Source organism: Oculina patagonica, chromosome 13, assembly GCF_052425735.1.
Source record: "Oculina patagonica isolate OP01 chromosome 13, crgOcupat, whole genome shotgun sequence".
Taxonomy (NCBI): Eukaryota; Metazoa; Cnidaria; class Anthozoa; order Scleractinia; family Oculinidae; genus Oculina; species Oculina patagonica.
In genome coordinates, this window is record NC_135770.1 from 2835168 (window position 1) to 2863099 (window position 27932).

Here is a 27932-nt window from a genome sequence, read left to right on the forward strand (position 1 = left end):
CGACACATGTTTGACCGTAGGAAACCTGTGCTCTTAATACTCGAACACGAGAACTTTATTTCGCCAAGTGATAGGTAAGTGACGTTAATTAAGTGCGTTTATATATATTTAACATTATATATATTTAACAATGAATGAAAATTTCCGGCCTATTCTCGGCGATGAAATGCCAAAATTTAGGTGCTGCCGAATTGCACTTTTGAGGGCCTTTATCTGGAGCATAATCCCGAACCCTCCCTCCTACGGCCCTCCCTTTAGAAGCGGCCAGGCCTACAACTCTTCAGAAAGCTGGCTACGCCCCTGGTTACTAGTATTAATTCGTTTCTAGCTGTCTTTTATATAGCTCGAATACAGCTACAATTAGCGGTGCAGCCTACCAGCATGGTATATTCCTTTCCAGCTGTCTTTGCGTGACAAGTTACACGTTTATACATTTTATTTTAAAATATGAAGTTCAGAGTTAATACAGTACTAGTATGCTGTAGACGGTGTAGACAAGGTGAGGGTATAAAGTTTATTTTCAAAGCGAAAGTTTACAAACTGTGCACTAACCGGTCCTTTGGAGAAAATATTTATGACCTTCGGCGAGGTTCCAAGTCTTCGCTCTTTTCGTAAATGATGAAAACTGCAGAATAATTTTCTCATAAAACTGGAGTGGTCGCGCCACAGTTTGTTTTCTTTCCCAATGCGATATACTTTTAAATCGGTTTTCTGTTTTCCAACGTGTCCAACGTGGTTTGCGTTCGAATACTTTGGCCCGTAACTTCGAATGCGATCAGCGCTACGGTTCATTGGTTTCGATTTTGTTTGTTCATGGATTTGATTGACATCGGTAGTTCAGATTTCTCCTCTGTTACGGCACTTACACCTTACGGCACTTACGGCACAAACTTCAGCTCTCAATGTGTTTTGCTTGCAGCCATTGCGGCTGCAGCAAAACACAAAAAATGACTGAATTAATAATGAATTGAGTTTAAATTGACTTAGCCGCACATCCACAATTAAATTACTAACATATTGCTAACCGAGGTGGCCTTCTCTATAACCCTGGTGGTTTCTTGGAGGTCTCCTCGCCTTATCATAATTATTGCTGTAATATTTCAGTCTAAAAGATGATGATGATGATGGTGATGATGATTATAATGATGATGATGATAATGAAGTAGTTATTTCCTTCAAAAGAAGAAAACGAGTTCAGTAGATCACTCATAACTTGGATCGCATCTGACTTTCTTTCTCTCTGTTTCGAAGATGGCGTCGTAAGATTTTCCCGCTGGGTGACTTTGGAATCTGGTCAATAAACTCCACACCACCCCTGAGCCTTTTGTGAGGAGCAACTCGTCCAGCCACGAATTTAATGATATCGTCGGGTGTAACGTCTCCACGACTTACCACGAAAGCCTTCGGCAGTTCTCCGGCTTTAAGATCGGGGACGCCGATCACCGCCACGTCATCGATGTTCGGGTGGGTAATCAATAGCGCTTCAAGCTCGGCCGGAGGAACCTGAAAAGTACGAAGAACCGATGATAAGTCGGCTATTGTCAGAGATGGTTATTGGTAAGAAAATAAAGAACGCATGATAAATACAACTGTTTCTGTTCATTTCCAGTCATTGTGTTGTGCATGTTCTTCGTGAAGGCACTTTAGTTTCATAGTGCCCTTCTTCCAAAATAAATGGGTATAAATGGGTATCGAGGAAATTAATGCTGGGGTAACCCTGCGATGGACTAGCATCCCATCCAGGGGAAAAGAGATACTTCTAGTCCCTTCATGCTACGAAAACCCGACATCAGCACCGATTTCACCTCGGATTTGGACCCCACCCCCCTCCTTAGTGGATTTGGACCCCCCCCCCCCTGTTTTCATCATGTTCAGTAAATTATTCTAGCTTCTGTGGATGATTTTGTGTTGATTCACAACACAAAATTTCTTATAAAAGATGAAGAGAAACTGATGGGTCCCAATCTTACATTTACAATGCAACACAGTCAACTCTCTCCCCAGCTTTCCATCTTAGAGAGTTCTCCGTCTTCTAGGAAGTTTAGGGACCGGTCATTATTTATGTAGAGGGGGGAGGGAAAAATATGTTGGAAAGATCAAAATTTCTCTAAGGCCCCCCTCCAGGCCATGTAAGTAGCAAGTGACCCCCCCTTCTTTATTCAATATTTACGTGATGACCCCCCCCCCCACCTCATATCTCCCTTTATATGCCTCAAGTAATTTATTATTAAATGCATGTTACATACAATCTTAATTGCACGTACACTTGTTCTAATGCAAAAAGGCTGGATCAACACTTAGTCAACCAATACAAGGCTTCTTTGCTATGGATACTTGTCCAGCAATACGGCAAATTTTTGGATGAGTTATGTGTATAGTAAACATACCTCTATTATTAACTCCTTAACTTTGGAAAAGTGGTAGTTTTTACAAATTATGCTCTCATGGTGAACACAAATGTAATATCCATGCAAAATATAATTCCTTTCCAATGATTTTCCTAAAGTTGTAAAGGGATTACTTTGAATTCTTGTTGTCATAAATATCATGTTTTATTACTTCTTGGGCTATTGCAGTGATAATCATTTTGTAAAAAGAAAATAATTTCAGTCAAACCAGATATTAAAGCAGATTATAAAGGTCTGGTTTCTTTATTAACTAAAATTAATTTTAAGATAACAATGGAGTTTAGAGTGAAAACAGTATTTCTGTAAAATACAAATCACTAAAGTTGTACATAATAGTGGAGTTTAAACAAAAGAAAACAATAGAAATAGCATAAAATTGTACAATTTAGCATCTCACTGTTTCACATATGGTGTTTGCACTGTTCTATTTAACTGTTTTACCCACCTCAAACTGCTTATCCCCCCCTAAACTTCTTTATAAAAAATTTTAGCCCCCCCTCTTGCCACTCTGAAATAGCCTTGACCCCCCCTTCTTTTTTTCCCTCCCCCCTCTACATAAATAATGACCGGTCCCTTAGTACAGTAAAATGGCTAAAAAACGACAGGGACCATTTACATAGGTGTCCGTTAGAGAGAGGTCACTGTACAAAATCGCTAACAACTGCAGGGCTGCAAATAACAGTAGGTCATCGGACATTGGCCGACCAAAATTTGCTCATGTCCGACGAAATCCCAAGTGTGGTCAGACATGTTGTCCACTCCGGACAATTTTTTGATCCTAGACCATTTTTCGGAAACAATGAATAAAATTCAACCTTCTGTTTTTGGTGATGTCCAACCAAAATTTTGTTTTGTCCAACCAAGATGGTGTCTTTGTGGGACATACCGGTATGTCCTTTCAAGTGAAAAAAAATTATTTGCAGCCCTGCATTTGTATTTCACTGTAAGAAGCTAAGTGCTATTTCCACCTGAAATCCTTTGTATTTGATCAACTCTTTTATGCGATCCACAATGTAAAGATATCCCTCTTCATCATAATGTCCAGCGTCTCCCGTGTGTACCCAGCCTTCCTGGTCAATCGTTTGAGCTGTCGCCTTGGGATTGTTTAGATAACCTGCGTGCATGAAATCGGAAAGGAAAATATCCATCAAATATGAGATTCAAAGTACAGTTGATCCTTGATCCTCTCTAATACTGACACTAAAGGGACAGAGCAAAGTTTCCGCAATAGAGAGGTGTCCGTATTATAGAGGTCACCACTATAACATCACTTTTGACTTCATTGACAGCTTAAAGTATTTAGTAACTTGAAATGTTCTGGAATGTAATGCTGCAGGTAGAAAATTAACACCACGCACAAATCTTAAAACGTCTAAGATGAATAAAGCGTTACGTTGTTGGTTTTGAATTATGAACACAAAATATCGTCGCCTGATCACCGGAGTGTCCGTAATAAGTTTTAAGTTTCCGTTATAAGCTTTTTTAGGGCAGAAGTGTAGTGTCCGTTGTCCATATTACGGAGATTTTTTCTAATGAAAATATATGAGAATTTTGTTGGGACATCAGAGATTGTCCGTAATAGAGAGGTGTCCCTACGTAGAGGTTCGACTGTGTGCTTGTTGAAAAACGTGTTACTTGACCAAGTCTGATGATAAATGTGAACAAGCTCAGTTGATGAATTGCAATTTGTTATGGGAGGATTTTTAGCATGTCTACTGCATTTTTCTGGAAACCCTTGTAGACGTTTCTCCTATCAAAATAAAGATGTCAAGTCAGTGTGACGTCATGAGTATAAGCCATGTTTAAAAATATAACACAAACACAAAAACCAAGAGTCTATATGATAAGCCATGTTGCTTAGCAACACCACTGACCAAAACTGCAGGCTCAGGTAATTAAAGTTAATGTTTGTACAATAATTTTATGATCACTGACCTCCAATTGCTAAATGATTGTTAATAATATGAGGGGTGTAGTGGAATTATGGGACTGATAAACATTAGTCACGTGACAGCACATGGAGCGAGCAACAGTCGAGCGAACGAGAGTCTTCCTTCTTCTTCAGTTTTTGTCAGCATTTCCTCATTTACAGTTAAAGTGTGTATAAAGTTGTGTTTACAGTTCATTCTCGTAGTGGTTACTCTCAATTCCCCCGCAAGTCCCTTTACAGGGGGGCGGGGGTCCTAACTTCCAGCTCCCTGCCCCTTCCTCCTAGTTCCCCCCAAAATAGGAAACTCGCTTACTGCCTTCTCTTCTCCTGACTTCCATACAATTCCTGACCACTTTACTTCCAAGTTCCTGCCCCTTCTACGCAGCTCCCCCCCCCCCCACCACCCACACAACACACACACGATACCTTTCATGACCGTGGGTCCTCGGATGCAGATCTCTCCGTCTTCATGCGGTCCTAATGGTACCAAGGTCTCTTGATGGACAACCTGCCAATCAGACATTTACGATTCCCATCATGGATAATAATGTGTAGAGGATTAATGGATATGTTAGAGGTATCAGATAGTGACAGAAGACAGATAAACTGTTTCATTAGTCAAGAATGAAGTACCTTTTGCATCAATGAAATACCTTGCATTCCAAATTTGGAAGAAGGACACCACAAGAGTTTGGTTTGTTTCCATCAAGTGGAGTCACATGGGCTCCAGACACACACTCTGTCAAACCATATCCTGCAAATTTTAAAGGAAACAGCATTCAGTCAAACTGGTAATAAGTGGACAACAATGAGGAAATGGAACATTCGAGGATAAATAAAGTTTTTATGTTTATGTTTTATGTGAGGTTATGGGAGACATTAATGTGGCCTAATGGTAAGCGCACTGGACTCCGGATTCAGTGAGCCGTCCGGGCTCAAGCCCTTTGTTGTGTTCTTGGGCAAAACACTTTACTCTCATAGAGCCTCTCTCCACCCAGGTGTATAAATGCGTACAAGCAAAGTAATGATGGGGGAGGGTAACCCAACAAAGGACTGGCATGGACTAGCATCCCATCCAGTGAGATACTCCTAGTCGCTTCATGCAAAAGAACCCAGGATCATTTCCAATTTTTCAAGGTTGTCGTTTGCAAACTGTCTTAAACTTCCCCAGGCTTGCCATCCTTGTTTATTTTTCTTCCATTAATACCCAATTTACCTTAAAGAATTATTATTCTGAGGAGGGTCCTGAATGAGTAAAATGAGGACTTGGATTTGGGCAAGTTTTTACTGGGAGAATGGGAATCGGGTCACTGGGACTGGGAATCACAAACACATAAACAATAAAATTGGGAGAATGGGATTTGAAAAATCAGGAAAACAACAAACTGGGAAATTAAATTTTCAACATGACATAAGATTCTCTAAAGACCATTAGCTCTGCATTACCTTGCCTGACATATTTGATGTGAGGTAACCGTTTTTTCAAAGCTGTCAGTAGCTCTTCTCCTACTGGGGCTCCGCCAGTAATCACATCCATCAAGGAGCTTAATTTATAATCATTGACCATTGGGTGCTTTGCCAGGAACAGAATTACTGGAGGAACAACTGGGGCAACTGTCACCTGAATGAAATTCAAAACAACCTTCGTTGTAATGTGCCATAAAGGGCATGTGATCGCCACTAAAAATAAACAACTTTGGATAAATGACCATGCAAGTTTCACTGCCACAGCATAAATACTTTTGAAGATTACGGCAGCAGTTGTGGCAGTGATGAGTGTGTAAGTACGGGGGTGTGGGGGGGGGGGGATAATGGCCCACCACCACCTCCCCTCACTTAAACTGCAAGCTCCAAACAAAAAGCCATGGCAGAACAAGGTTAACTTAAAAACTGCAAACAATAAATATTATACTTACATAGGTTTACTTCTTACTGTAATATGCTGCAGAAACCAAGCAGAACAATGCACCTGGTAGACTTGAACTGATATAAGCATTTTAGGCCCCATTTAGGCATTTCAGCCTCTTAAATTTCTGATGATCACCAAAAGCTTTACATAGGAGACTCCCCCCTCCTCCCTTGGTTTAGGTCCCTTGGTTTAGGTGCAATCCCTAGGATAAGTCACATTAAGTTTGACTGGCTTTAAATTTACATATAACCCCCTTAACTATTGACAAAGATATACCTTGTAATCTTCCAATGTTTGTAGAAATATGTTTGGCTCAAATTGCCGTAAAATGACAAGTTCTGCACCCTTGCACAAAGCCATCCCCATCATAACAGTTTGCCCATAGCCATGAAATAGTGGTAAAACTGTTAATACTACAGAGTGCAAACTCAAATTAAAGAAACTGTCATGTCCGATAATACACGCCAGTGCAATCAGGTTGTAGTGTGTGAGCATACAACCCTTAGGTAACCCTGTCGTACCACTGGAATAAAGCAAAACAGCAACGTCTTCCTTGGGACTGATATTCGCATCATTTGGAAATCTTGAACCATCATCTTGAACCAACTCCTCAACTGACACAAAACCTTTCACTTTTCCAACAGTGAATGTAGCAACAATACCAACTTGTAACGCTGCCCTTTGTGCATTAGCAAGATGTTCCCTGTCTGTGATCAAGTACTTAGCCCCAGCATCCCGAAGCTGATATGCAAGCTCTTCTACTCCATACTGAGGGTTGATTGTCGTGATGGTAATTCCAAGAAACAAGGCTCCGTAGTATACAACAGGATATTGGATACCATTAGGAAGATAGATAGCTAGAACATCACCTTTCCTTAATCCTTGTTTGACCAAGGCAGAAGCAAAGTTTCTGGTCAGTATTTTGAGCTGTTTAAAGGAGTAAAAACTTCCAGTAGATGGGTCACTCTGAAAAACACAAAATAAATTTGCAGAATATCAGACTGATCAGAAAAGGTTACATTGGGTTTTCCTGTTTGAGAGGTACCCTTTTTATAGAAAAGTCAACCTGGTTCAACCCATTACAGAGATGCAAGCCTAAAAAATTTGATATCTGGCAGATGACAGGAAATTTAATGACAACATGCCTCTCCTTGGCCCCAAAAACTGGAGTAAAAAAAAAAAGAGCTTCACAGCCTTCACCTATTCAACCACAAAAAAGTGTCAACAGATTTTCCCAAAATTGGCCAAAAAAATTCTGAAAAAAATGTATTTCAAGCACTTTCCTTTATACCCGGGAGATTCAGTAAACCATACAGGAGACTAGGAGTTTCGATCTACATCTGGGAGACCCCCCAGTCTCATCCCTAGCTGTCCCTGGGAGGTTTGGATATGACGTTACCCACCCAAGCTTGTCGGGAGTATTCGCCTAGAACTCGAGTTTGCTTGAGCTTGAGTTCAATAGAACGAGGTCCCCTGAATAGAACTCATTTGCTTGGATCTGAGCACTATCGTAGTCAGTTTCAAGCCTCCTCCGCTCACTAGCGGAGGATATAAGAGGAATACTGAAGGTGGCAAGACATTTAGTGTAAGGACAATCAAAGAATGGAACTCACTTAGCGCGGACTTAAAACGGAGCCCAAGTGTTAATTATTTTAAGCGTTCTCTTTTTAAACAAATTTTAAATAATCAAATCCATATGCAATCATTCATGTAATTTAAATTCTTAATTGTCTTAATGTATTTAATGTTGTACATAGTTTCATCTCAATCTATTTTTAAAGTTTTTAACATTGTTATATTTCCGTTATTGTTATATTTTTGTGAGGGCCACAAGTTTATCAGTTTGATTACTGTCAGGTGTCACCCTCGTTAAATAAAGTCCTACTTACTTACTTACTGACTTACTAGCATAGTCACAGGCGGCCCAAGCGCACTATGTGAATTATTCATAAAGTATAAGCGAACGTGACCCTTACCTTTGAGCGGTGTTGTGTTACAAAGATGCGATTTATAAGGGTTTGTATGGGAACTCAACGATTTTGTTTTAAAAGGAATAATATGTAATGTTCTGCTAATAAAATCGACTAACCTTATTGCCTTGTTGTATTCTTTGTCGTTCGCCCGCTTCTTAGGCCATTTTGAAGCGTTTTCGGTGAGTTAGCGCTGGCTGGTGGTGTTCCACTATAAACGAAGTGGAACACCACCAGCCAGTGCTCAAAGGTAAGGGTCACGTTCGCTTATACTTTATGAATAATTCACATAGTGCGCTTGGGCTGCCTGTGGCATAGTGCAAAAATAATAATTGGCCTGGGAACGAGGCTGGGAGACCCCTGAAAATAACCCAGGAGAGTTCACATTGGAATAATTCTCAGTAGATAACCAATGCCAGCCCCGAACTCCAAATGCAAGTTACCTAAGCTATCTTAGGCTAACAGGAGTACTATTTAGGTTATATAGGCTAAACTACAATCATGGTCATACTGTGTGGTATAATTCATCATCAAATGACCACTGTCTAGAGCAATTTAGTTCAAAGCCTCTGAAAAAGCAGCCTTACACTGTAATTATATTTACGGAACAAGGCAAAATATAAGACCGAATGAGACACGAGGGAACTTTGATTGTTGCTATTATTAAAGTCATCAACACAAGACACAAAATAATTAAGGGGGCGATGGCGTGTTGTGTTATGCAAATTTTGTAGCTTACCACTGCCTTGCTGTCTCCGTATTTATCAAAGTTCTGAAACACATACTGTGGCCACGAAATGTTATCTGGTATTGGAACATAGTACTTGCTTCTGAAAGCCATCACCTAACTGCAACGCAAGCTAGCAAGAAAAATCCACGCCACAAGAAACCCGAAAAGACCTGCAAAGATGGCCGACTTGCTCGTAGTTTCCAGTCCCTTTCCAGCTCTCGTCATGCAATCTGCGAGATTGCGTGACTAACTCAACTGAAAGAGCGTTGGCATGGCGTTAGAGGGCGAAGAGAGAGTCAAGGGAGCTTTTGTTGCACAGTAAAATCAAAAGGGTTGGGGTAATTGATTCTCGAAGTAAAGACTAGATAAATAACGGGAAGTGCTTGTTAATTACTCCTGGCTTGACGCTTTACTGTAAAAATGTTGAAAAATAGAGTGGTTTTCATGTAGTTTGATGTCGAAAGTAATCCGGCTTTGCTTTTCTAAGGTCGGTGATTGGTTTAAAAAATCTCGCGCGAAAAGGCTTTTAACGGCAACATAAATTACGGTTGTATAGCTTGTAGTACAGTAGGGGTGCAAACTCCAACTCCATGTCCTGGTGTATCCTGGACAACGCTCCAAAGTAGGGGAACGCTAGGGTAGCGTGAAGAGGGAGCCGAGGTGGGGGGGGGGGGGGGGTCCGTGAAGGTCTGTCTGGAACCTTCAAGACGGAAAGCGACTGCAGAATTCCCTAATGTTGTTTTCAAACCAATAAAGAGAGGGATTTTCGTACGAGTCAAGTTTATTGTTTACTTACGCCCAATCTACTTAGAAAATATTGGACTGGAAATGGAGCCAACTGATCGGTTGATTTTATTTACTGGCCCCCTCACTACCTTGTCGTGTGATAATATTGGATACTGGCTTAAATGGTAATACTGACATTAAATTGTAGGACTATTGAATATTCTAACTTTAATGACATTAACCTTGGACAGCCTGGAATAACGACAGTACGAATCAGCGGCACCCATCGAGAATATAGTTCAAAACCACTTAAAGATAGCACCGTTGAACGTATTTTAGTATTTAAACGGTAGATATAGGCATATTTTTATCCCCTAATATCTCACGTGAAGCTATTTTGTAAAATTGTCCTTTAAGCGATTCGGTAGAATTCAGTGGAACATAATTCGAAATTTGTTTTCGATGTTTTGTGTTGTTAGAAATCATTTCTTTTGATAAGACATTTGAAACAGTGACACAGAAGTTTGTAATAAGATGTAAATAATTTTAGTACATAATTTTGTCCAATTAATACTCGAAGCCCTGGCGGATTCCGTCTTAAACTCATGTTTCATGGTTATCTGGTCTACTCCACCAACCCACTTTTCCTAATTTTCCTGAACAACAATCATTATCACAGATGACTTTTTTGTTTTTGTTTTTCCTTTTTTCTAAGGAATCGGCGAAGTATTTTCCCGCTGGCCGATTTTGGTATCTTGTCAACAAACTCCACACCACCCCTCAGCTTTTTCTGTGGTGCGACTCTCTTGGCCACGAATTCCATGATTGCTTCTGACGTCACGTTGCCACGACGAACCACGAAAGCTTTCGGAAGCTCGCCGGCTTTACGATCGGGGACGCCGATCACTGCCACGTCGTCAATGTTCGGGTGGGAAATCAATATCGCTTCGAGCTCGGCCGGCGGAACCTAAAAAGGGTGGAAGAAAATCGAGTGAAGTCGTACACACTGTAACACTGTCAAAATGCAGGGTCGGCCAGGGTTTTTAGATATACGGTGTACAGGGGGATTTTCAGTAGAGTAGCCAGTATTTTGACTCGAAAATTTGGCCTTTCATGGGTATAAAGTATACAGGTTTTTTTTTTCAAAATTTTGGTATTTGCATGATTTCGAGGGGAAAGTTTGGGTATTCTGGGTACGTTTTTTATGTATATTGGTATACCACTTACCACCCTGGCCGATCCTGAAAATGGGAAAAGTCTAAGGAAGACATGTTTCATCAACAGTTCCGTTTAAAAAATCTTTCTTCTATTTACTACCTGAAATCCTTTATACTTGATTAGTTCTTTCAGTCGATCAACAATAAAGAAATATTCATCTTCATCATAATGTCCAATGTCTCCTGTGTGAAGCCAGCCATCACTGTCAATTGTCTGCGCGGTGGCTTCTGGGTTGTTTATGTAACCTGGAATTTCCAACAGCGATTATATATCAATACAAAGTCAAGCAGACAAGGTAATGAGAAAATAAAGTAAAAAATGGAAAGAAAATGAAGTTTTGTTTGAAAACGCTTACTTTTTTCGTGCTGCGTTTTGGCCTGTCTTTTTCATACCGAAACGATGAAAAAAAAACGCTGAATGTTTTAATTGAAAACGTCGACTTTTTAATTAAAAGACAGTCGGTTCTGTCCAAATCACTGCACAGGGCGCCCATACAAGCGGCGTGACTGTTTGTATGTTCGAAATATAAAGAAATGTATGGGGATTTTCTTATTACGTGAAGCAACAGTCAATGCAAAACCCTCCAAATCGCCCAAATTCGCCATTTTGAGCCGCAGAAACAACAAAATACAACAGTTGAGGTAGGTTTACGTTTATTTTGAACTTAAACATATACATTATTCGAAATAAGTTAACGATAATAAGACGCTTTCAAAATCCCCATACATTTCTTTATATTTCGAACATACAAACAGTCACGCCGCTTGTATGGGCCCCCTGTGATCACTGCGTGTAAGAAAACAATTTCGCGGTTATTTCACTTCAAGACTCGCTGAGCAATTTCATTCATTTTGTATCAAAGCGTTTTTATTAAGGTTAGTTGAAACTAAGAAATCAAAATTCTGTAAAATAAATGAACGTGGACGGAAGTATATTTAAGAAGTGACAGAGGAATTGAATCTTATGAAAACGAACAAAGGGTTTTATCAGGGACCACCTGAAAAAAAGATTAAAAGAGGCCCTGCCAGGGGGGTTCCTGTGTCGCTTGTCTATTTAAAAATGGCCCATGTCGCTGTTTTATTGATCTTCGTGTCGCTGTCGGTAATTAAATTGAAGGAAAATTGCTTGTCCTTGTCGAAATTTATTTCTTTTCATAAGGGTTGTCGTTTGTCGCGATTTTATTTATGTGCTGTCACTACTTTTTGGGCCGTGTCGCTTGTCGCAATTTACCCTGGCAGGGCCTCTTAAAAGGGTTTACTGACTGAAGGTTTGACACTGGGGGTGAAAGAGCTTAAAGACCTTCAAAATTCCTTGAGTCGTGATTGCTAAGAGAAAAACATAATATACTCTCGTTTCTAAGGGCTTGTTTCTGGTAGTGGAATAAAACAATCCGTTACCTCTATCGCCTTACCTTTCATTACAATTGGTCCCCTGACACAAACCTCGCCATCCTGGTTTGGTCCAAGAATTTTACCAGTGTCAGGATCAATGATCTGTTTCAATGTAATATTACGTTAATGTAAATAATAGAGCAGTTTTCAATTGAGTGTCGTAAAACCAAAACCAAAGTAATCACTCTGGCCATCACAAACAAAATAGACAATCCAATGAACTTTGTCAAAACTCGAAGTAAAGACATGTTGTCGTCACGAAGCGAGGGAAAACCAACGTGAGCAACTCACAATTGGTTGTGGTTTTACTTTAGGTTGGCTGAAAAAGTGGCGCGAGTTTTATAAACCAATCAAAAGCATAGTAATGCAAAACCAAAGCAAACGTGACTTATTTTAAACAGTCAAGATAAAACCGCTCTAGTAATGCAGAAAACAAATATCCAAAAATCATCCAACTTTTATAGCTGCGTTGCTGATTAACCAATCAGCTTACATTATGCCGATCAATACCCACTTCGCATAATTTTCACCAATCACCAGTTCTTTTATATTCTGCCATGCGCTGTACTTTACAATCGCCACTTACCTTACACTCCAAATTTGGGAGCAGTAATCCAACGGACCCAGGTTTCACTTTGTCCGACATTCCAAATCCGTGAGATGAAATAGTCATTTCAGTCATCCCATAACCTATACCAAAAGAAAGTGTATGCAGAAACAAATATAATAAAAATCTGCAATATCACAGCGACACTGAAACCGATGACATCATGAGTGGTGCCGGATCTCTTGATCAGTAAATTAGTTAAAACGGAAAATATAGACGCAAACTGATCCTGACTGTATAAGCGGTCATAAGCCCCTGAGGAAGGTTTGTATTGCAAACCGAAATATAAGGCCAAGTTTTTCCAATACATTTTCTAAAATGTATTGAAAAAATGGATAAACCAGTTGTTTTATCCATTTTGTTTATTGTTTACCGCTTACGCCGTCAGGATCAGTTTGCCGTCAAATTCTGTATGCAGAAGTCAGTCGACTCCTGATATAAGCTAAAAAGCAATGAAGACGAGCAAAGGTAAGTGATATACTTTCCAAAATAGTTCGTGTACCGCCAAAACGTCTCACAGCATTTTATGACAATATGAAAGACTTTTTTTTGCCGCCGCGATCGAATATTTAATATTCTAACGACCGCCAGAAATTTACAACCAAAAGTGATCACACGTAATGCTCACGTATTACCAAACTTAATAGAACTTGAAGCAAAAATATGCAACCGGTGCCCAAAGCTGCAAAACAGACAACCGGCGCCAAGCGCGGGAAAACAGATAACTGGCGCCAAGCGCGGGAAAACAGATAACCGGCCCCAAGCGCGGGAAAACAGATAACTGGCGCCAAGCGCGGGAAAACAGATAACCGGCGCCAAGCGCAGGAAAACAGATAATCGGTGCCAAGCGCGGGAAAACAGATAACCAGCGCCAAGCGCGGGAAAACAGATAACCAGTGCCAAGCGCGGGAAAACATGCAACCAGTGACAAGCGCGGGAAAACGTGCAACCGGCACCGAGCAGTGCGAAAGCAGTGTGAGCCAAGTCCTGATTGGTTGAAAAAAACAGCACGCTGGCTCTGATTGGATAGAGCACCATGCCATAAGTTTATTTGCAAAACGGAGCTTTATATCAGAAAACACATCAAACGCCAAAAATAGACAAACAGATAAATTTGGAGTAATGAATCGAAGGTAAAATGACAAAGACCTTGACGAACTAAGACCAAACTTGGTAGCCTCTTGCCAACACCTATTTCCAGGTCCCGAGCGAGAGGAGCAGCACCAGAGGAGAGGATCATCAGACTTGACAAGTCATATTTGTCTACCATGGGATGTTTGGCCAAAAACAGCACCAGGGGAGGGACCAAGGGAGCCATCATCACCTGTAGAGAGAGCAGAATATAAAAAAAGAGGAATAAACAACATACAATTAAAATTGTAACAAGAAAACAAGCGTTTTGATGGAACGCGAAAAACGAAAAATAAAAAAACATAGATTTATCTAAAATTTAGTAAGAAAAACATGTAGCGAGTGATGAGCCCGGGAAAACATGCATGTAACCGATGAAAATCGCATACTGTCAACTCTCTCTTAACGGACACCTATATAGGAAGGACACCTCCATAAGACGGACACCTGGTGTCCGTCTCAAAGAGAGAGGGTTTTTTATTTTCTCTTTTTATCACTATTAATAAAATATTTTTCAATTTTTTGATATATCTCCAAGAAAAGGGTTTTTTTTTTTATTTTTTTTTTTTTTTTTATTCCTGTAAAAATTTTTTTTTTTTTTTTTTTTTTTTTTTTTAATTTTTTATAAAAAAAAATTTTAAATTTTGGAGAAGATAAAAAAAAATATGGCCTTTTTTTTTTTTTTTTTTTAATATAAAAAATTTTTTTTTTTTTTTTTTTTTTTTTTTTTTTTTTTTTTTTAAAAAAATGGTGATGGTCCCTGCCGTTTTTCAGTCATTTTACTGTAACCAAACTCTCTATAAGAAGGACACCTCTCTAAGACGGACAACGGACACTTTGAAATTATTAACGGACACTTGAGAAGTGTTTTTTTTATCATGTTTTATTATCGAAAATACTTCCAAACTTCGTATCGACCTTAAGCAAAGTTAGTCAGAGGCGAATGGATACGTGTATACCAAGCTTACTAACCAAAAACAATGACGCTTAAACGAATTACTTCTCTGCTTAAGTGTATGGTCACTAAAGAGGTCGCTTTCTACATACAGTACTACAGTTTGTAGAAGCTCTTAACTTTTGCGTTACCAAGCAAATACGCTCGTTTTATTATTTTAGTCTTGTGCAGTTTACAAATGTTTGTTGCATTATGCAAAGGTGTAGCTCAATTATCTCAGAATTACTGGTGTCATGTAACCTCGACTCTCTACAAAGCGGACACCTCTCTAAGACGGACAGTTGCGGCCGGTCCCGAAGGTGTCCGTCTTAGAGAGGGTTGACTGTATAACTTTCTCGGAAATGGTTTAGAATTTAATCGCGGGGTAAAAAAAGACTAATGACTTTCAGTGAGATGTTTCAACTAGAATATAAAATGTTACCGTGCTATTAGTAAATTTTTGGTAATTAATTTTTGCACTCAATGCTAAAACGCTCAGTGGAATTTGTACGTCTTAATGTTTGACTTTCTAACTTAACACGAAACAAACCTTGTAGTCTTGAATGGCTTTGAGAAAAGTGTGCGGCTCAAAGCGTTGGAGGACAACCACCTTGTATCCAAGATAAAGATTAGCTCCACTTATTAAAGTTAAGCCGTACGCATGATAGAAGGGTAGCACGTTTAATACTGTCGGCTCCACTGGAGGGACACCATCTCTAGCAAGAAGGCATGTTTGCGCTATTAGATTATAATGAGTTTGCATAACGCCTTTGGAAACACCCGTTGTTCCACTTGAGAAAGGTAATAGAACCAGGTCTTCTTTTGGGTTGATTTTCACATGTCTAGGAAATGCAGTTCCATCATCTGATAGAAGAGATGAAATAGATTCACAGCCTCGAGCTTCACCAAAGACAAACACCGAGCGAATTCCATTCAACACGCCAGCGCGGAAAGCTTGCACTGCAAGGGAAGGGATGGTGACGAGATATTTTGCTCCAGAGGTGTTCAACTGACGAGCGAGGTCCTGGGGGGAGTATTGTGGATTGACAGTGGTGATGACGCCACCAAGACATGCCACGCCATGGAAAATGATCGGGTATTCTATGACATTTGGAAGATACATGGCAAGGACGTCTCCCTTTTGAAATCCTCTTTTGTTCAAGGCAGAACTGAGTCGACGAGTCTGGTCTTTGATCTGATTGAAAGAAATGGATCGTCCAGAAATGGCGTCAACCTGTCAAAGACAAACAAATAAAAAATAAGTTCTATGACACTCTCTCCAAAGCTTTTAACCCCTCTCTTTGAAGGTGATAGTCAGCGCTCGGGGCTAGTGGCCCATCAGGCCAGAGCTTATCCCAGTTTTCAGAGAATAAAGCGACTAGGAGTATTTCTACTCCTCCCTGGATGGGATGCTAGTCCATTGCAGGGTTACCCCCAGCATTAAATTTGCCGTTACCCATTTATACACCTGGGTGGAGAGAGGCACTATGAGAGCAAAGTGTCTTGCCCAAGAACACAACACAAGTGACCCCGGCCAGGGCTCAAACTCGGACCGCTTTATCCGGAGTCCAGTGTACTAACCATTAGGCCACTGCTCCTCCCTCTCCCTCTTGGGAGAGGGTTTGTCCTTTAACCCCGGTCCCCACAAGCGATGCAAGTATGAGCATACCGTATTTACTCGAATAAGCGCCGCCCCCGAATAAGCGCCGCCCTCGAATAAGCGCCGCATTTAGGACAAAAAAGTTAATAAGCGCCGCCCCCGAATAAGCGCCGCAGTCCCGATGCGGCGCTTATTTGATGAATTTCGTTTAACTAAAAATGGCACTACAAAGCAACTCTAAAACAAGCTTGAACATTTCTTTTCATCAAGAGCGATGTTGTGTAGTAGTTCTGTAAATGTTGTAAACGCCGCAAACTTTGCCAGGGCAGCTAGCGCCACTTCTGTCTCAACAAATGACGAATACTGACAATCAAAAGACGCTCTTTCCGATTACTGTAAAAGATAAGATTCTTTGTGGCGTCCAAGTTTTAAATAAGCGCCGCCCTCAAATAAGCGCCGCCCTCGAATAAGCGCCGCACTTGAGGCGCGAAAAATGTAATAAGCGCCGCGGCGCTTATTCGAGTAAATACGTTAAGCATTAAGAGGCATATGGTGCTTATGTGCTAGTGGGGATCGATGGCCATGACTTGCGCCCCTCTTACCTGGGTTTGCGGCTTATTGAAAGAAGTTCAAGCTATATGCTCTAAAGGGAGCCAGAAAGCTCGCCCTTCTGAAACCAAGCACCTCCATATATGGACTTGACTTGTTTACTTATTTTGCCTCAAATAAGTGGAATTCTATCCCAAACAAAGCCAGAAGTGCCCTTAATGTAAATAGTTTTAATTTTATTCTTAGGAAATATTACAATATTGTATTGTAAATATTGTAATTTATTTTAAATAATTGTATAACTTCTGATTCATGTATATATAGTTTTTAATTTTTTTTATTATTATTATAATTGATGTAAATAGTAGTTTTAGCATATCTTTTTTAATTTTTTTTTTCTTGTTGTTTTTGTTTTCATTCAAAAAAAATTAGTATTTTATTGCTACTCGGTAAGTCCAAATTTAAATAAAGTTTATTGTATTACAGTAAACACCCGCAATATAAGAACACATGATTTTGGAGGTCAGGCTGATCGGGTTCTTATTTAATGGGTGCTAAGTGACAAATCAGCCTCAAAGTGTTCTTAAAATGTTCGTAAATTTCTATATTGGTAATACTACCCAAAAAATTCCCCTTGATGTAAAATTAGCATACATTAATAAATATTCTTTGATTTTAATGATCACAATCAATACTGTATCATTGAGCCTATAGATGAGATGACTGGCTGTCCTTCAATATAGGTAATGATGAATAAAATCACTTGTTTTTTATGTAATTATGACACCTTTTCCATTTTATAAGAACATGCTGAATATTTCAGGCTGATCTTGTTCTTATAAAAATGGGGCTTTATTGGCCAAATTTCAGCCTGGTGTTCTTAAAATCCATTTGTTCTTATATGCGGGTGTTTACTGTATTGTGTATTGTATTGTGACATAAGCACAAGCATAAGAAGAACGTAAGGTTTGATATTCTTATGCTTGTACATGTGTTGTGGCGGCCCCCACTAGCACATAACTAGTGCATATTAATTAGCACCTTATGCCACTAATTATGATTATGTTTATGCTTGCGTCGCTAGTGCAGGGCCATAACCAGACTTTTGACATAGACGAGGCAAAAGTTGTGAGTGTGGAAGGCACAAGCCGCTAGCGGAGTACGGGTCTGGAAAGACAATTTTGAAATCTAAAAGCTCTAAGACACTATTTTCAGAATTTTTTGTGAGATAACAATCACGTTCAACTGGGGATTATTTTCCCACCTCTTTACGTATTTTTTTTCTTTAATTGGGTTAAAATCTAGAAGCAGTGCCATAGCAAGAGGAGGGGCCGAGGGGCCCATTCCCCCCCCCCCCCCCAGTTTTTTTCCAAAAAGTAAAAACAGACCTGTATAAAATGTTGAAAATAAAATTTTATCTCCCGAGAGGTTTGAAACAATAACATTTGTATAACTTCTTATCATTTTTTAACGTACGTAGGGTGATGCACAACAATAATTAAACAGCCAAAAACTAAAACAAACTACGAAAATAACTACAGACTTACTATGATGCCTCTGAAAGGTGAAACATTTGCTGGTTTCAAGATACAGAGACAGTCAGTTTTCTATTTTGTAATTGACGTTGCAAGTGTTATACTCTCTTCAATGTGCATTGGTTTGCTGAGACGGTGTATAGGAAGTAAATAATTTGGGATATGCATAAATCACAACTAAATAGCTCTTGGAGAACGCTGGAAATAGCATTTCCAAGCCTCTAGATTTCAAAATTTTCTGGGGGGCATGCCCCCAGACCTCCTGCCCCCTCACTTATTTTACCTTGCTACGGCACTGAGAAGAGGCAAGTGCCTCTTCTTGCCTCTTGCTAGCTACGGCCCTATAGTGGAAAACAGGCTTAAGAAAACAGGGAGGTGTAAACCAGAAATAACCACAAATAAATAAATAATTATAATAATAATAATAGCAACAATAATAATAATAATAATAATAATAACAATAATAATACATTATTAATAAAATTAATACTGATTATGATAATGATGATGACAATAACTTATCGAAAACAAAATTACTGAGCTGAGAAAGTCCTTTTCATCATCCACTCAAGAACTGAATGGCACCCTCCCTGTCCGCCCCTCCTCCCCCCCCCTCTCAATCCGTACCCCGACCGCCGAGACACGGCCGACACGCGGGAGGACGGGAGGACGACGGACGGGGGGCCGGCGGCGAGTGTGGAGGGAGTGGCGGGAGAGGCAGTGGGCGGCGGTGGGGTCGCCGGGCGGCCGCGGTGGTCGGTGCCGTGCGTCTGTTCGGTTTTAGTATATGCCCTCAATCCCCCCTCAAAAACTGGGAATTTCAAGGATGAATAACCACGGCGAGGTTGAAAACCCATGAATTCATCAGCAAGCGCATTGAAGTGTAATCATGAAGCAGTCATCAAAATTTTGCCTTAAAAGTAAAATTTTAATTTACCGGTTAACTTCTTAATGATTAAGCCTTTGTTACAATTCATTTGAGAAACATGTTCAGCCTGCCGTTGTATTCGTTTCTCCTCTAGCTGGAGGCACCAAAACTTGCATAGATTGAATACATTAAAGGACACGATTGCAGGTGAAATGTAATTTGAAATCTTTGAAGGGTGGCACATAAACGGTTCAGACTGCACAAGTGTACACAACATTTAAGAATGGCATTTGTGTCAGCTGTATATGCCCTCTCAAAGGTCTTTAGTTACGATATTTCGCAATGTAAGCTCTGTACACAATGGCAATTACTGATAAATATTCGACGTTCAGTACTAATTGGTGCAGTTTGAAGCAAAACTATACAAACTTTAACTAAAGAAGAAAGAATTAAGAAAAGAAACATTTCTTACAATAGCTGTCCTGTCTCCATATTTGTCAAAGTTCTGGAAAACGAACTCCGTCCATGATAAATTCTCAGGGATGTCGACATCGGGACGTTTACTTCGTATGATCGCCATATTGGAGAACTCAAAACAAACGCTCTTGTACTAGAACAGTTCAGGCGAATTAAGAACAACCTTATAAGGTCTACTTCTAAGTCCAGAACGTTTCAGGAAAAATGAACTTGAGAGTTCGAAATTCCAAAGTTCGCCGTTCAATGATGCGAGCCCGAACATTCGGATTGAGTGATCGCGTGACGTGTGTGTTGGCAAGAAAAATCATGCAATATAACGCGTCACGCAAACGGGAGGTCTGATCACGCAACTTGAGAATTTTATTGTGTTTTTCAAAGCGTATTTTATATTTTAAGCGCTGCCTTTCACTTTAATATGTACACTTTTTCTGGGGGAAAATGATGTTACTTGACCTCGCTAGTATGTTTATCTGTGTTTGTGGAGGATAATGCTCTTGGCGGAAAAATTGTCCTTAAAATTTCACAGTTGCCCGAAGCTTCACTTCTCAGCCAACTGTTCATTTTTCGCATAATCATTCAGCCTCAGGCATTATGCTTTATCCTCCATTATACCAGCCACCTAAAGGGGTTTATTTCTTTAATTACCCTCCGATTAATTTCTACAACTCGGTGAAAAAAGTGAATAAATATACTTTGGGAGACTGTTGTAACAGAAATAACCTGCTATCAGGTGAATTTTTGCTGAGCTGTTATTTTTGTCTTTACGTGACCCACTTTAAGAGAATACACCTCACATCACATCACATCGATCACATCACATCATGTTTATTTACCCTCGGTTTTTAGAATTGCTTGTACAGCTAATATCTCCGAGCATTTCAACAGTACACAGCACGATGGTCAAAGACCAGACCACAACACCGGGAACTCCATGCCCTAGTCTTTACGATAAGTGTGTGGGTTCTTTTACGTCCCCTGCTGACCATAACGCTGAAGATGCAGGAGACGGGGCCTAACCATTGGAATATCTAACCATTTGCAGATGTCATTGCAAAGGCAGCATATCAGTTATTTTTAAGACCCTGAGTGTTGGTCCGGTCTGGGACTCGAACCCGAGACCTCTCTCACAGTATTTCGGCGCTCTACCAACTGAACTAACCGGTCGACTGCTTGGGAAAAATGGGCCAGCCGGCTTCGCCGCTGTGTCAGCTTGCTTTTAGGCCCTACCATTGGTTGATAATCGTAGAATTAGGTTTGTTTACAATATTTTTTTTTATCACCGACTTTAATTCAACAAATCATAGGTTATTATCAAAGATGACTTTTTTGTTTTTCCTGTTTTCTAAGCAAGCGGCGAAGTATTTTTCCACTGGACGATTTTGGAATATTGTCAACAAACTCCACACCACCCCTCAGCTTTTTCTGTGGTGCAACTCTCTCGGCCACGAATTCCATGATTGCCTCTGACGTCACGTCGCCTTGACGAACCACGAAAGCTTTCGGAAGCTCCCCGGCTTTACGATCGGGAACACCGATAACTGCTACGTCGTCGATGTTCGGATGGGTAATCAATATCGCTTCGAGCTCGGCCGGAGGAACCTGGAAAAGAGAGAAAGAAACTCGAGTAAATATCGACTTATAGGGAAAGGAAATGTTTTACTTAAAGCTGGACACACTCGGAAAGAACGATAAAATGAAAGAACGACCGAATGTGAAAATGTAGAAAAAGGAAGAAGGCGTATTCGAGCGACGTATCGCGTATACGTACAGTTAGCAAAAAAAGTACAAGATATGCAATGCTGGGCACAATTTTATACAGTGTGGCAAAATTAAAGACGTCCAAGAATTTAAGGCGTCCTTTCAGCATTAATGTTTACCTGATATCCTTTATATTTAATAAGTTCCTTCAGTCGATCAACAATAAAGAAATATTCATCTTCATCATAATATCCAATGTCTCCTGTGTGAAGCCAGCCATCACTGTCAATTGTCCGCGCGGTCGCTTCTGGGTTGCCAAGGTAACCTGGAAAGGAGCAAGTGATTGTTTTGTTGTCAACCAAAAACGTCTGATATTTGTTACTTTTTAATGCCCACGCTAAAGTGCTCGATCTCTGAAAAATAACAACAACAACAAGAAAAAAACACACGTAGCCTGTTCTAGGTGTTCGGCTAGTTGTAGAGCAGCCCAAAGAACGGCGAGTGGAAGCCAAAGCGGCGGCGGACGGAAGGGGGGAAGGATGGGGTTAGGCCGAGGGTTGAACGGGCCATTTTTCTCACTAGACGTTCTCCGCGTTGAACCCCTTCCCCCCTCTCCCGCCAACCAACCAACGATTGGAAATTAATAAAATTATAAGGTAAGGTGAGGTTGAGTTTGCGTTCGAGCCTTGTGGTCCATCAGGCGGGAGCTTATCCCGGTTTCCGTAGCATGAAGCAACTAGGAGTATTCCTACTTCACCCTGGATGGAATGCTAGTCCATCACAGAGGCCTCCAGCATACATTTTTATTTAAGTCTCTTCTACATTAACATTTATTGAGTTGATAACATCGTTTAAGACATCACATCAACTATAAGAGTAAAAAATAACAAAAAAAAAATATATATATATAAATAAAATATAAAAATACTTAGTTACAATTTACTCTTGCCCAAGAACACAGCCCAAATGACCCCAGCCACGGCTTGAACCCAGACCGCTCGATCCCGAGACAGCGTGCTAACCAAACGAAACGTCAGCCGACAAAAGACAATGTTTCGTGGACTATTATCTTTGCCGTTCTCACCTTTCATGACAATTGGTCCCCTGATACACATCTCACCGTCCTGGTTTGGTCCAAGAACCTTGCCAGTCTCAGGATCAATGATCTAAGGAAATGTAACATGTAATGTCACTGTCATTACCAATTTTTGTCTTCTTTTGCTTTGCTCAAAAATTACGAAATACATTTAACTTTATAGCGATCTGGCCTTAAAACGTACTTGCTGTGTCAACTGGAAAACTATTGTAGCTTTGTTAGTGTAACATTTCATCTTTTACTAATGACGACGCTTGTGTTTTCACCTTGTGCCTGATACCAGTACGTATTTCGTTGATTAAGGTGAGGGTACACCTGAAAGCCGTTTAATCACCGCTTGACTTGGGTTTTATGCGAAGATTTTGTTCGCGTTTCAAGCAATTCAAAAACTCCACGCTCAAAACACGAATCTATGTTTTGCGATGTTTTGTAAATTTTTGGGTGATTTTTGGAGATGTTTGGGAGGAGAAAGATTTTCTCAAAGGATTAGTAAAATTTAGAGAAATAAGAAAAATTGGAGATTTAACGTGATTTTAAAATTAGGATTTGAAGTTAAAAATTGGTAGACGGATACCAGACAGTCCCCCTGACAACCTCGAGTGCTCTTGCGTGGGGGTCAACTGTCTGGTGGTGTTTCAATTTTTTTTTCTTTCTTCAACCCCTTCTCTAAACCTCCTAAAATTCCATTCAAATTCGGGTATACCGCCGCCTTAAGGACAGCGCCTAGGTCACTTATTTATTTCAAATCAGTAGAAGTTTCCCTTTGTAAGTCTCCTTGAATAAACCGGCTTTATTTTTATACAATTTTATTTTGGGTGAAAAACATGGATTAATTTCCGCCTTCTCTTTATTCAAACATTCAATCTGACTGCATTTTAGGATAAGAGTGTGTTTACATTTACAATTTCCTGCTTGTGTGGCCGCTTATTCGTGGAGGGGAATCTTATTAATTGGACATCTATTGCTTTATACCTTACACTCCAAGTTTGGCAGCAGCACTCCAACAGAGCCAGGCTTCATTTTTCGATCAGGTGCTATATTGTGAGATGCACCACACAATTCAGTCATTCCAAAACCTACGAGAGCAAATAACATGTACTGTTTTCATTTAATAAGCATTAAACTATGAACTATAGCTATTAAACATTTATAGATATATATACAATGTATATGTTGAAATGAATTCGTCATAAAAAAAACTAAACCACATTCGTTAATTCTCATCATAATGGTTCGTGGCGTGATCAGGGTAGCTATACCGGAGGCTATGTTCAAGGCCGACTGTTATGATTAATGCGTTTCAATTTTTTTTTAATTTTTGGCAGCAGCTTATAATCCTTTCGCGTACGAGTTTATAACATCGGGCTGTCAAAAGGAGTCTGGAGATTGTGTAAAAGCTATACTGAGTCAATGAAATCCCTATGCGACTGGTGGCGGAGTGTGTAAACTATCGTCGCGTCGATTTTGCCAGGTTCACTTTGTCTTTTTGGTTTCCGAGGAGGTATTACGCGGAAACACAAAACCAATGCAAGCACTTCGTTTTTTACAAGTCAGTCGAATGTAATTCGAATTTATAATTTGATAAACGCCTTTAAAAACATTTCTGGCTTGTCAGTACTTATCAAAGAAGAATTACAGACCTTGACGGACAGACTCCAAATAAGGTAACCTCTTTGAAACACCTATTTCCAGGTCCTTAGCGAGAGCAGCAGCTCTTGAGGAGAGGGACTTTAGACTTGACAAGTCATATTTGTCCACCATGGGATGCTTGGCCAAAAACAGCACCAGGGGAGGGACCAGAGGAGCGTTTGTCACCTGTAGTAAAAAAAGAATAAAACCACTGCAAAAATTGCAACTGAAATTCAATAAGAAAAGACATGTAACCGTCGGTATAAAGCGGGAGGAACATATGTACTTGTGGAAAATGCGACGTAATGTAGAAAACATGTAGCCAATGGAAAGCACAGAAAGTCAAGTAGAAACCGTGGTAAGCGCGGGAAAGCTTATAACCAACGCGGACAATCGCGGGAAAACCATGTAACCGTTGCTATGCGCGGGAAAATGTGTAACTGATAGCAGCGCGGGAAAACGTGCAACCGTGGTGAGTCATTCTATTTTAGATGCATTGGCATATGATTGGTCACCAGCGCGCGCGCTGGTGAAGAGAGACGCCTTCGTTTAATTTAATAAGCGCGTTGCGAGAGATGAAGATTAGAGGGTATGATTTATGCACTCTGGTTAGAAATTAGGTATGATTCTTGGGAAAATACTACATTGTGATCATTATTACTCATCCGTAAAGAAGTGCGGTTTAATAACGTCGGGAGTTTGAAGCCTATCTTCTGGGAAGGGTCTGATCCTAAATAGAGCTTCGATGTTTGGGTCAGCTAGATCTGAAATAGGGTAGGGAAAATTGCATATTTTGGTCTGAAATAGAGTAAGGGTGTCAAGAAGCAGGCCGCACACCTTCACCGAAATCTTCGGAGATCCCGCCCCCTCCCCCCTCCCCGGAGATGAAGTTAAACCGATCAATTAATGGAATCCAATTACCACAAAGTCAAAAACAGAAACATGAAACATGAACTAAGTCCTAGTGTCCCCAATTACCCTACACTCGGGCTAAATACCTTGGCACTTTAATGGAGGTTTTATCCAACCTCGATCCCAGAGTTAGTCATCATCATTATCATCATCATCATCATCATCATCATCATCATCATCATTATCATCAATGTCGTCATCATAATTATCATCATCATCATCATCATCATCGGAAGGACAACAAAAACTCGTAATTACTTACTGGAGCCCGGTTTTGCATACAAGAGCGGTAAAATTTCGTGAGCGCGTGTTGATTTTGGAAATTTCCGGAGCGAATCGCTTGCTGTTTTAAACTTGAGCATGGACGAACCTTGTAGTGTTGAATGGCTTGAAGAAAAGTGTGCGGCTCAAAGCGTTGGAGGACGACCAACTTGCTTCCAACATAAAGGCGTCCCCCCAATATTATCGCCAAGCCATAGATATGGTAGAAGGGTAACACATTTAAAACTGTTGTCATGTCTTCTAGCGGAGGACCATCTTTGAAGGGAAGACGTATTTGCGCTATAAAATTGTAATGTGTAATCATAACGCCTTTGGAAACACCCGTCGTTCCACTTGAAAAAGGTAAAGCTACTACATCATTTTTGGGGTTGATTTTCACATTTCTAGGAAATGCAATTCCATCGTCTGATAGAAGAGACGAAATAGACTCGCAGCCTTTAGCCTCACCAAAGACAAACACGGAGCGAATTCCGTTCAGCACGCCAGCGCGGAAAGCCTGCACTGCAAGAGAAGGAATGGTGACGAGATATTTTGCTCGCGAGGTTCTTAGCTGACGTGCGAGGTCCTGGGGCGAGTATTGTGGATTGACAGTGGTGATGACGCCACCAAGACATGCCACGCCATGGAAAATGATCGGGTATTCTATGACATTTGGAAGATACATGGCAAGGACGTCTCCCTTTTGAAATCCTCTTTTGTTCAAGGCAGAACTGAATCGACGAGTCAGGTCTATTATTTGGTTAAAAGAGAACGATCGTCCAGAAATGGCGTCAATCTGTGATGTAAAGGGAAAAACAAATAAATAAACAAATAAACTATGTATTGCTGTTTGGTGAGGTAACAGTCAGTGCGTTGGCTTTCCGATCAAAAGCAGACCGGATTCGAGCACTGCGGGGGGGCCCCCCCCCCCCCCCCCCCCCCCCCCCCCCTGGCTGGGTCGTTGTGTTGTGTTCTTGGGAAAGAACCTTTATTTCCATAGTGCCTCTTTTCACCCGGGAGTATAAACTGTATTACAAGCTAGTTTTTTGGGCATCATCAACGGGGGGATGACTAGCTAGTACCCCCTGGACTGGACGCAAGTATTACCCCTCGGGCATTTTGTCAGGTTGTACCAATAATTTACACCTAAGTTGTCGGGTCCTATGAGAGTGCAGTGTTTCATCAAAGAACACAATACGATACGAGAAGTCTACGAGAATTAAATTCAAAGATAATAAGAATATATCACCAGTTTTTAAATCGTCTCAAAAACTACAATTTTGAGAAAAACCTAGCATAAATCTTCTGTGTAGTCAAACAATCGTCACATAGATCTCTGTTGAGATCATACACGTTTTAATATTAGCGAAAATCGACGAATACTGCGTTCCACAGCAACTGAGTGCAAAACAGTACTATATCCACGCCCCCCCCCCCTCCCGCGACGCTTCGGATATCCAGGGAACGAGGCACCGTGTTGGCTCAGTCATCCACAGAAACGGTACGAAGATGTTCTTTTCAATGGTCACGCAATCTTGCCTTCCCAGAGAAAATGTTCCATGAAAATGTTAATACGTACGGTTTGTCGGCTGTGTTTGGGTAAATATATTAAACCGAATTAATCTAGAACGAAAGATTGTGTGATTCTGTTTATTTCGACGGAAGGAAATACTCCTCTTACCACTTTTAAAAGCCAGAAACATCCCAAGAATTACCATATTTATATTCAATATTCAACTTTCAATAGAATATTTATCTCACGCGATATTTGAAGTAAAACTACAGAGTTAAATCTGTACCGTAAGAGAAAAGAAAAAAATGCATCTTACAATAGCTGTCCTGTCTCCATATTTGCCAAAGTTCTGGAAAATGAACTCCGTGCATGATAAATTCTCAGGGATGGCATCATCAGGATGCTTGCTTCGTAAGATCGCCATTTTGGAACAAGGAACACCAACTCTCTTGTACAATCACAATTCAGACAAGTTAAGTTAACGACGTTTAGTATTCTTCTTAGCCCCAACCAAATTTCGGTTTAACGAAGTAAAAAGGAATCGAGGTTTTACGTCGTTGTTCAGTGTTCAGTCGAAGCCGGCACAGCATACAACAGCTTTCGTGACGATTGAATATTTTTACAGATTGTTCCAGATTGTTGCATATTAAATTAAAGGTCACGCGATATCACGCGCAACGATCTTGACCTCCAAATAACCTGTAAATGATGCCTAAGGCAGTGGCGGAGCTAAGGGGAGGGGCCCCCGGGGGGGGGGGGGCGGCCTCTCCTTATTTTTAGAGCAAAAAGAGGCCCAAGGGGCCGAGAAAATTTTTTCGAGAGCCCCCACCCCCCCCCCCC

General features: G+C 40.5%; 3 protein-coding genes across 3 annotated transcripts; all 3 read right to left on the minus strand.

Annotated features, from left to right (window-relative positions):
• Positions 1-515: 515 nt before the first annotated feature.
• On the minus strand, positions 516-9394 carry LOC144634189 (uncharacterized). The gene is made up of 7 exons (XM_078493089.1): positions 8957-9394; positions 6524-7213; positions 5785-5959; positions 4992-5092; positions 4765-4846; positions 3377-3522; positions 516-1503 (listed from the first exon to the last, which is right to left on the minus strand). Exons 1-7 carry the CDS (start codon positions 9056-9058, stop codon positions 1207-1209), a joined length of 1593 nt encoding a protein of 530 aa, XP_078349215.1. The 5' UTR covers positions 9059-9394; the 3' UTR covers positions 516-1206.
• A 316-nt stretch (positions 9395-9710) lies between these two features.
• LOC144634188 (uncharacterized) lies at positions 9711-20273 on the minus strand. Its single transcript, XM_078493088.1, has 7 exons — positions 19979-20273; positions 15505-16188; positions 14039-14213; positions 12869-12972; positions 12303-12384; positions 10991-11136; positions 9711-10640 (listed from the first exon to the last, which is right to left on the minus strand). The coding sequence occupies exons 1-7, from the start codon at positions 20084-20086 to the stop codon at positions 10347-10349; spliced, it is 1593 nt and encodes a 530-aa protein (XP_078349214.1). The 5' UTR covers positions 20087-20273; the 3' UTR covers positions 9711-10346.
• Positions 20274-20790: 517 nt separating this feature from the next.
• Positions 20791-27708, minus strand: LOC144634193 (uncharacterized). The gene is made up of 7 exons (XM_078493092.1): positions 27409-27708; positions 25689-26375; positions 24418-24592; positions 23750-23853; positions 22766-22847; positions 21861-22006; positions 20791-21582 (listed from the first exon to the last, which is right to left on the minus strand). The coding sequence occupies exons 1-7, from the start codon at positions 27514-27516 to the stop codon at positions 21295-21297; spliced, it is 1590 nt and encodes a 529-aa protein (XP_078349218.1). The 5' UTR covers positions 27517-27708; the 3' UTR covers positions 20791-21294.
• Positions 27709-27932: the final 224 nt, after the last annotated feature.

Bases quoted from the DNA above. Each gene is read 5' to 3' on its own strand.
- LOC144634189 (XM_078493089.1), bottom strand. From the start codon at position 9,058: ATGGCTTTCAGAAGCAAGTACTATGTTCCAATACCAGATAACATTTCG. The intron at 5,093-5,784 runs GTAATGCAGAGC...TAAAATTTGCAG, and splicing joins CATCAAATATGTCAGGCAAG to GATATGGTTTGACAGAGTGT. The intron at 1,504-3,376 runs GTGGAAATAGCA...CGTACTTTTCAG, and splicing joins TCAAATACAAAGGATTTCAG to GTTCCTCCGGCCGAGCTTGA.
- LOC144634188 (XM_078493088.1), bottom strand. From the start codon at position 20,086: ATGGCGATCATACGAAGTAAACGTCCCGATGTCGACATCCCTGAGAAT. The intron at 14,214-15,504 runs GTTTGTTTCGTG...CTCTCTCTACAG, and splicing joins AAGCCATTCAAGACTACAAG to GTGATGATGGCTCCCTTGGT. The intron at 12,385-12,868 runs GTAAGTGGCGAT...ACATTGAAACAG, and splicing joins TCCCAAATTTGGAGTGTAAG to ATCATTGATCCTGACACTGG.
- LOC144634193 (XM_078493092.1), bottom strand. From the start codon at position 27,516: ATGGCGATCTTACGAAGCAAGCATCCTGATGATGCCATCCCTGAGAAT. The intron at 24,593-25,688 runs GTTCGTCCATGC...TTTTTACTACAG, and splicing joins AAGCCATTCAACACTACAAG to GTGACAAACGCTCCTCTGGT. The intron at 23,854-24,417 runs GTCTGTAATTCT...TTGCTCTCGTAG, and splicing joins TTTGGAGTCTGTCCGTCAAG to GTTTTGGAATGACTGAATTG.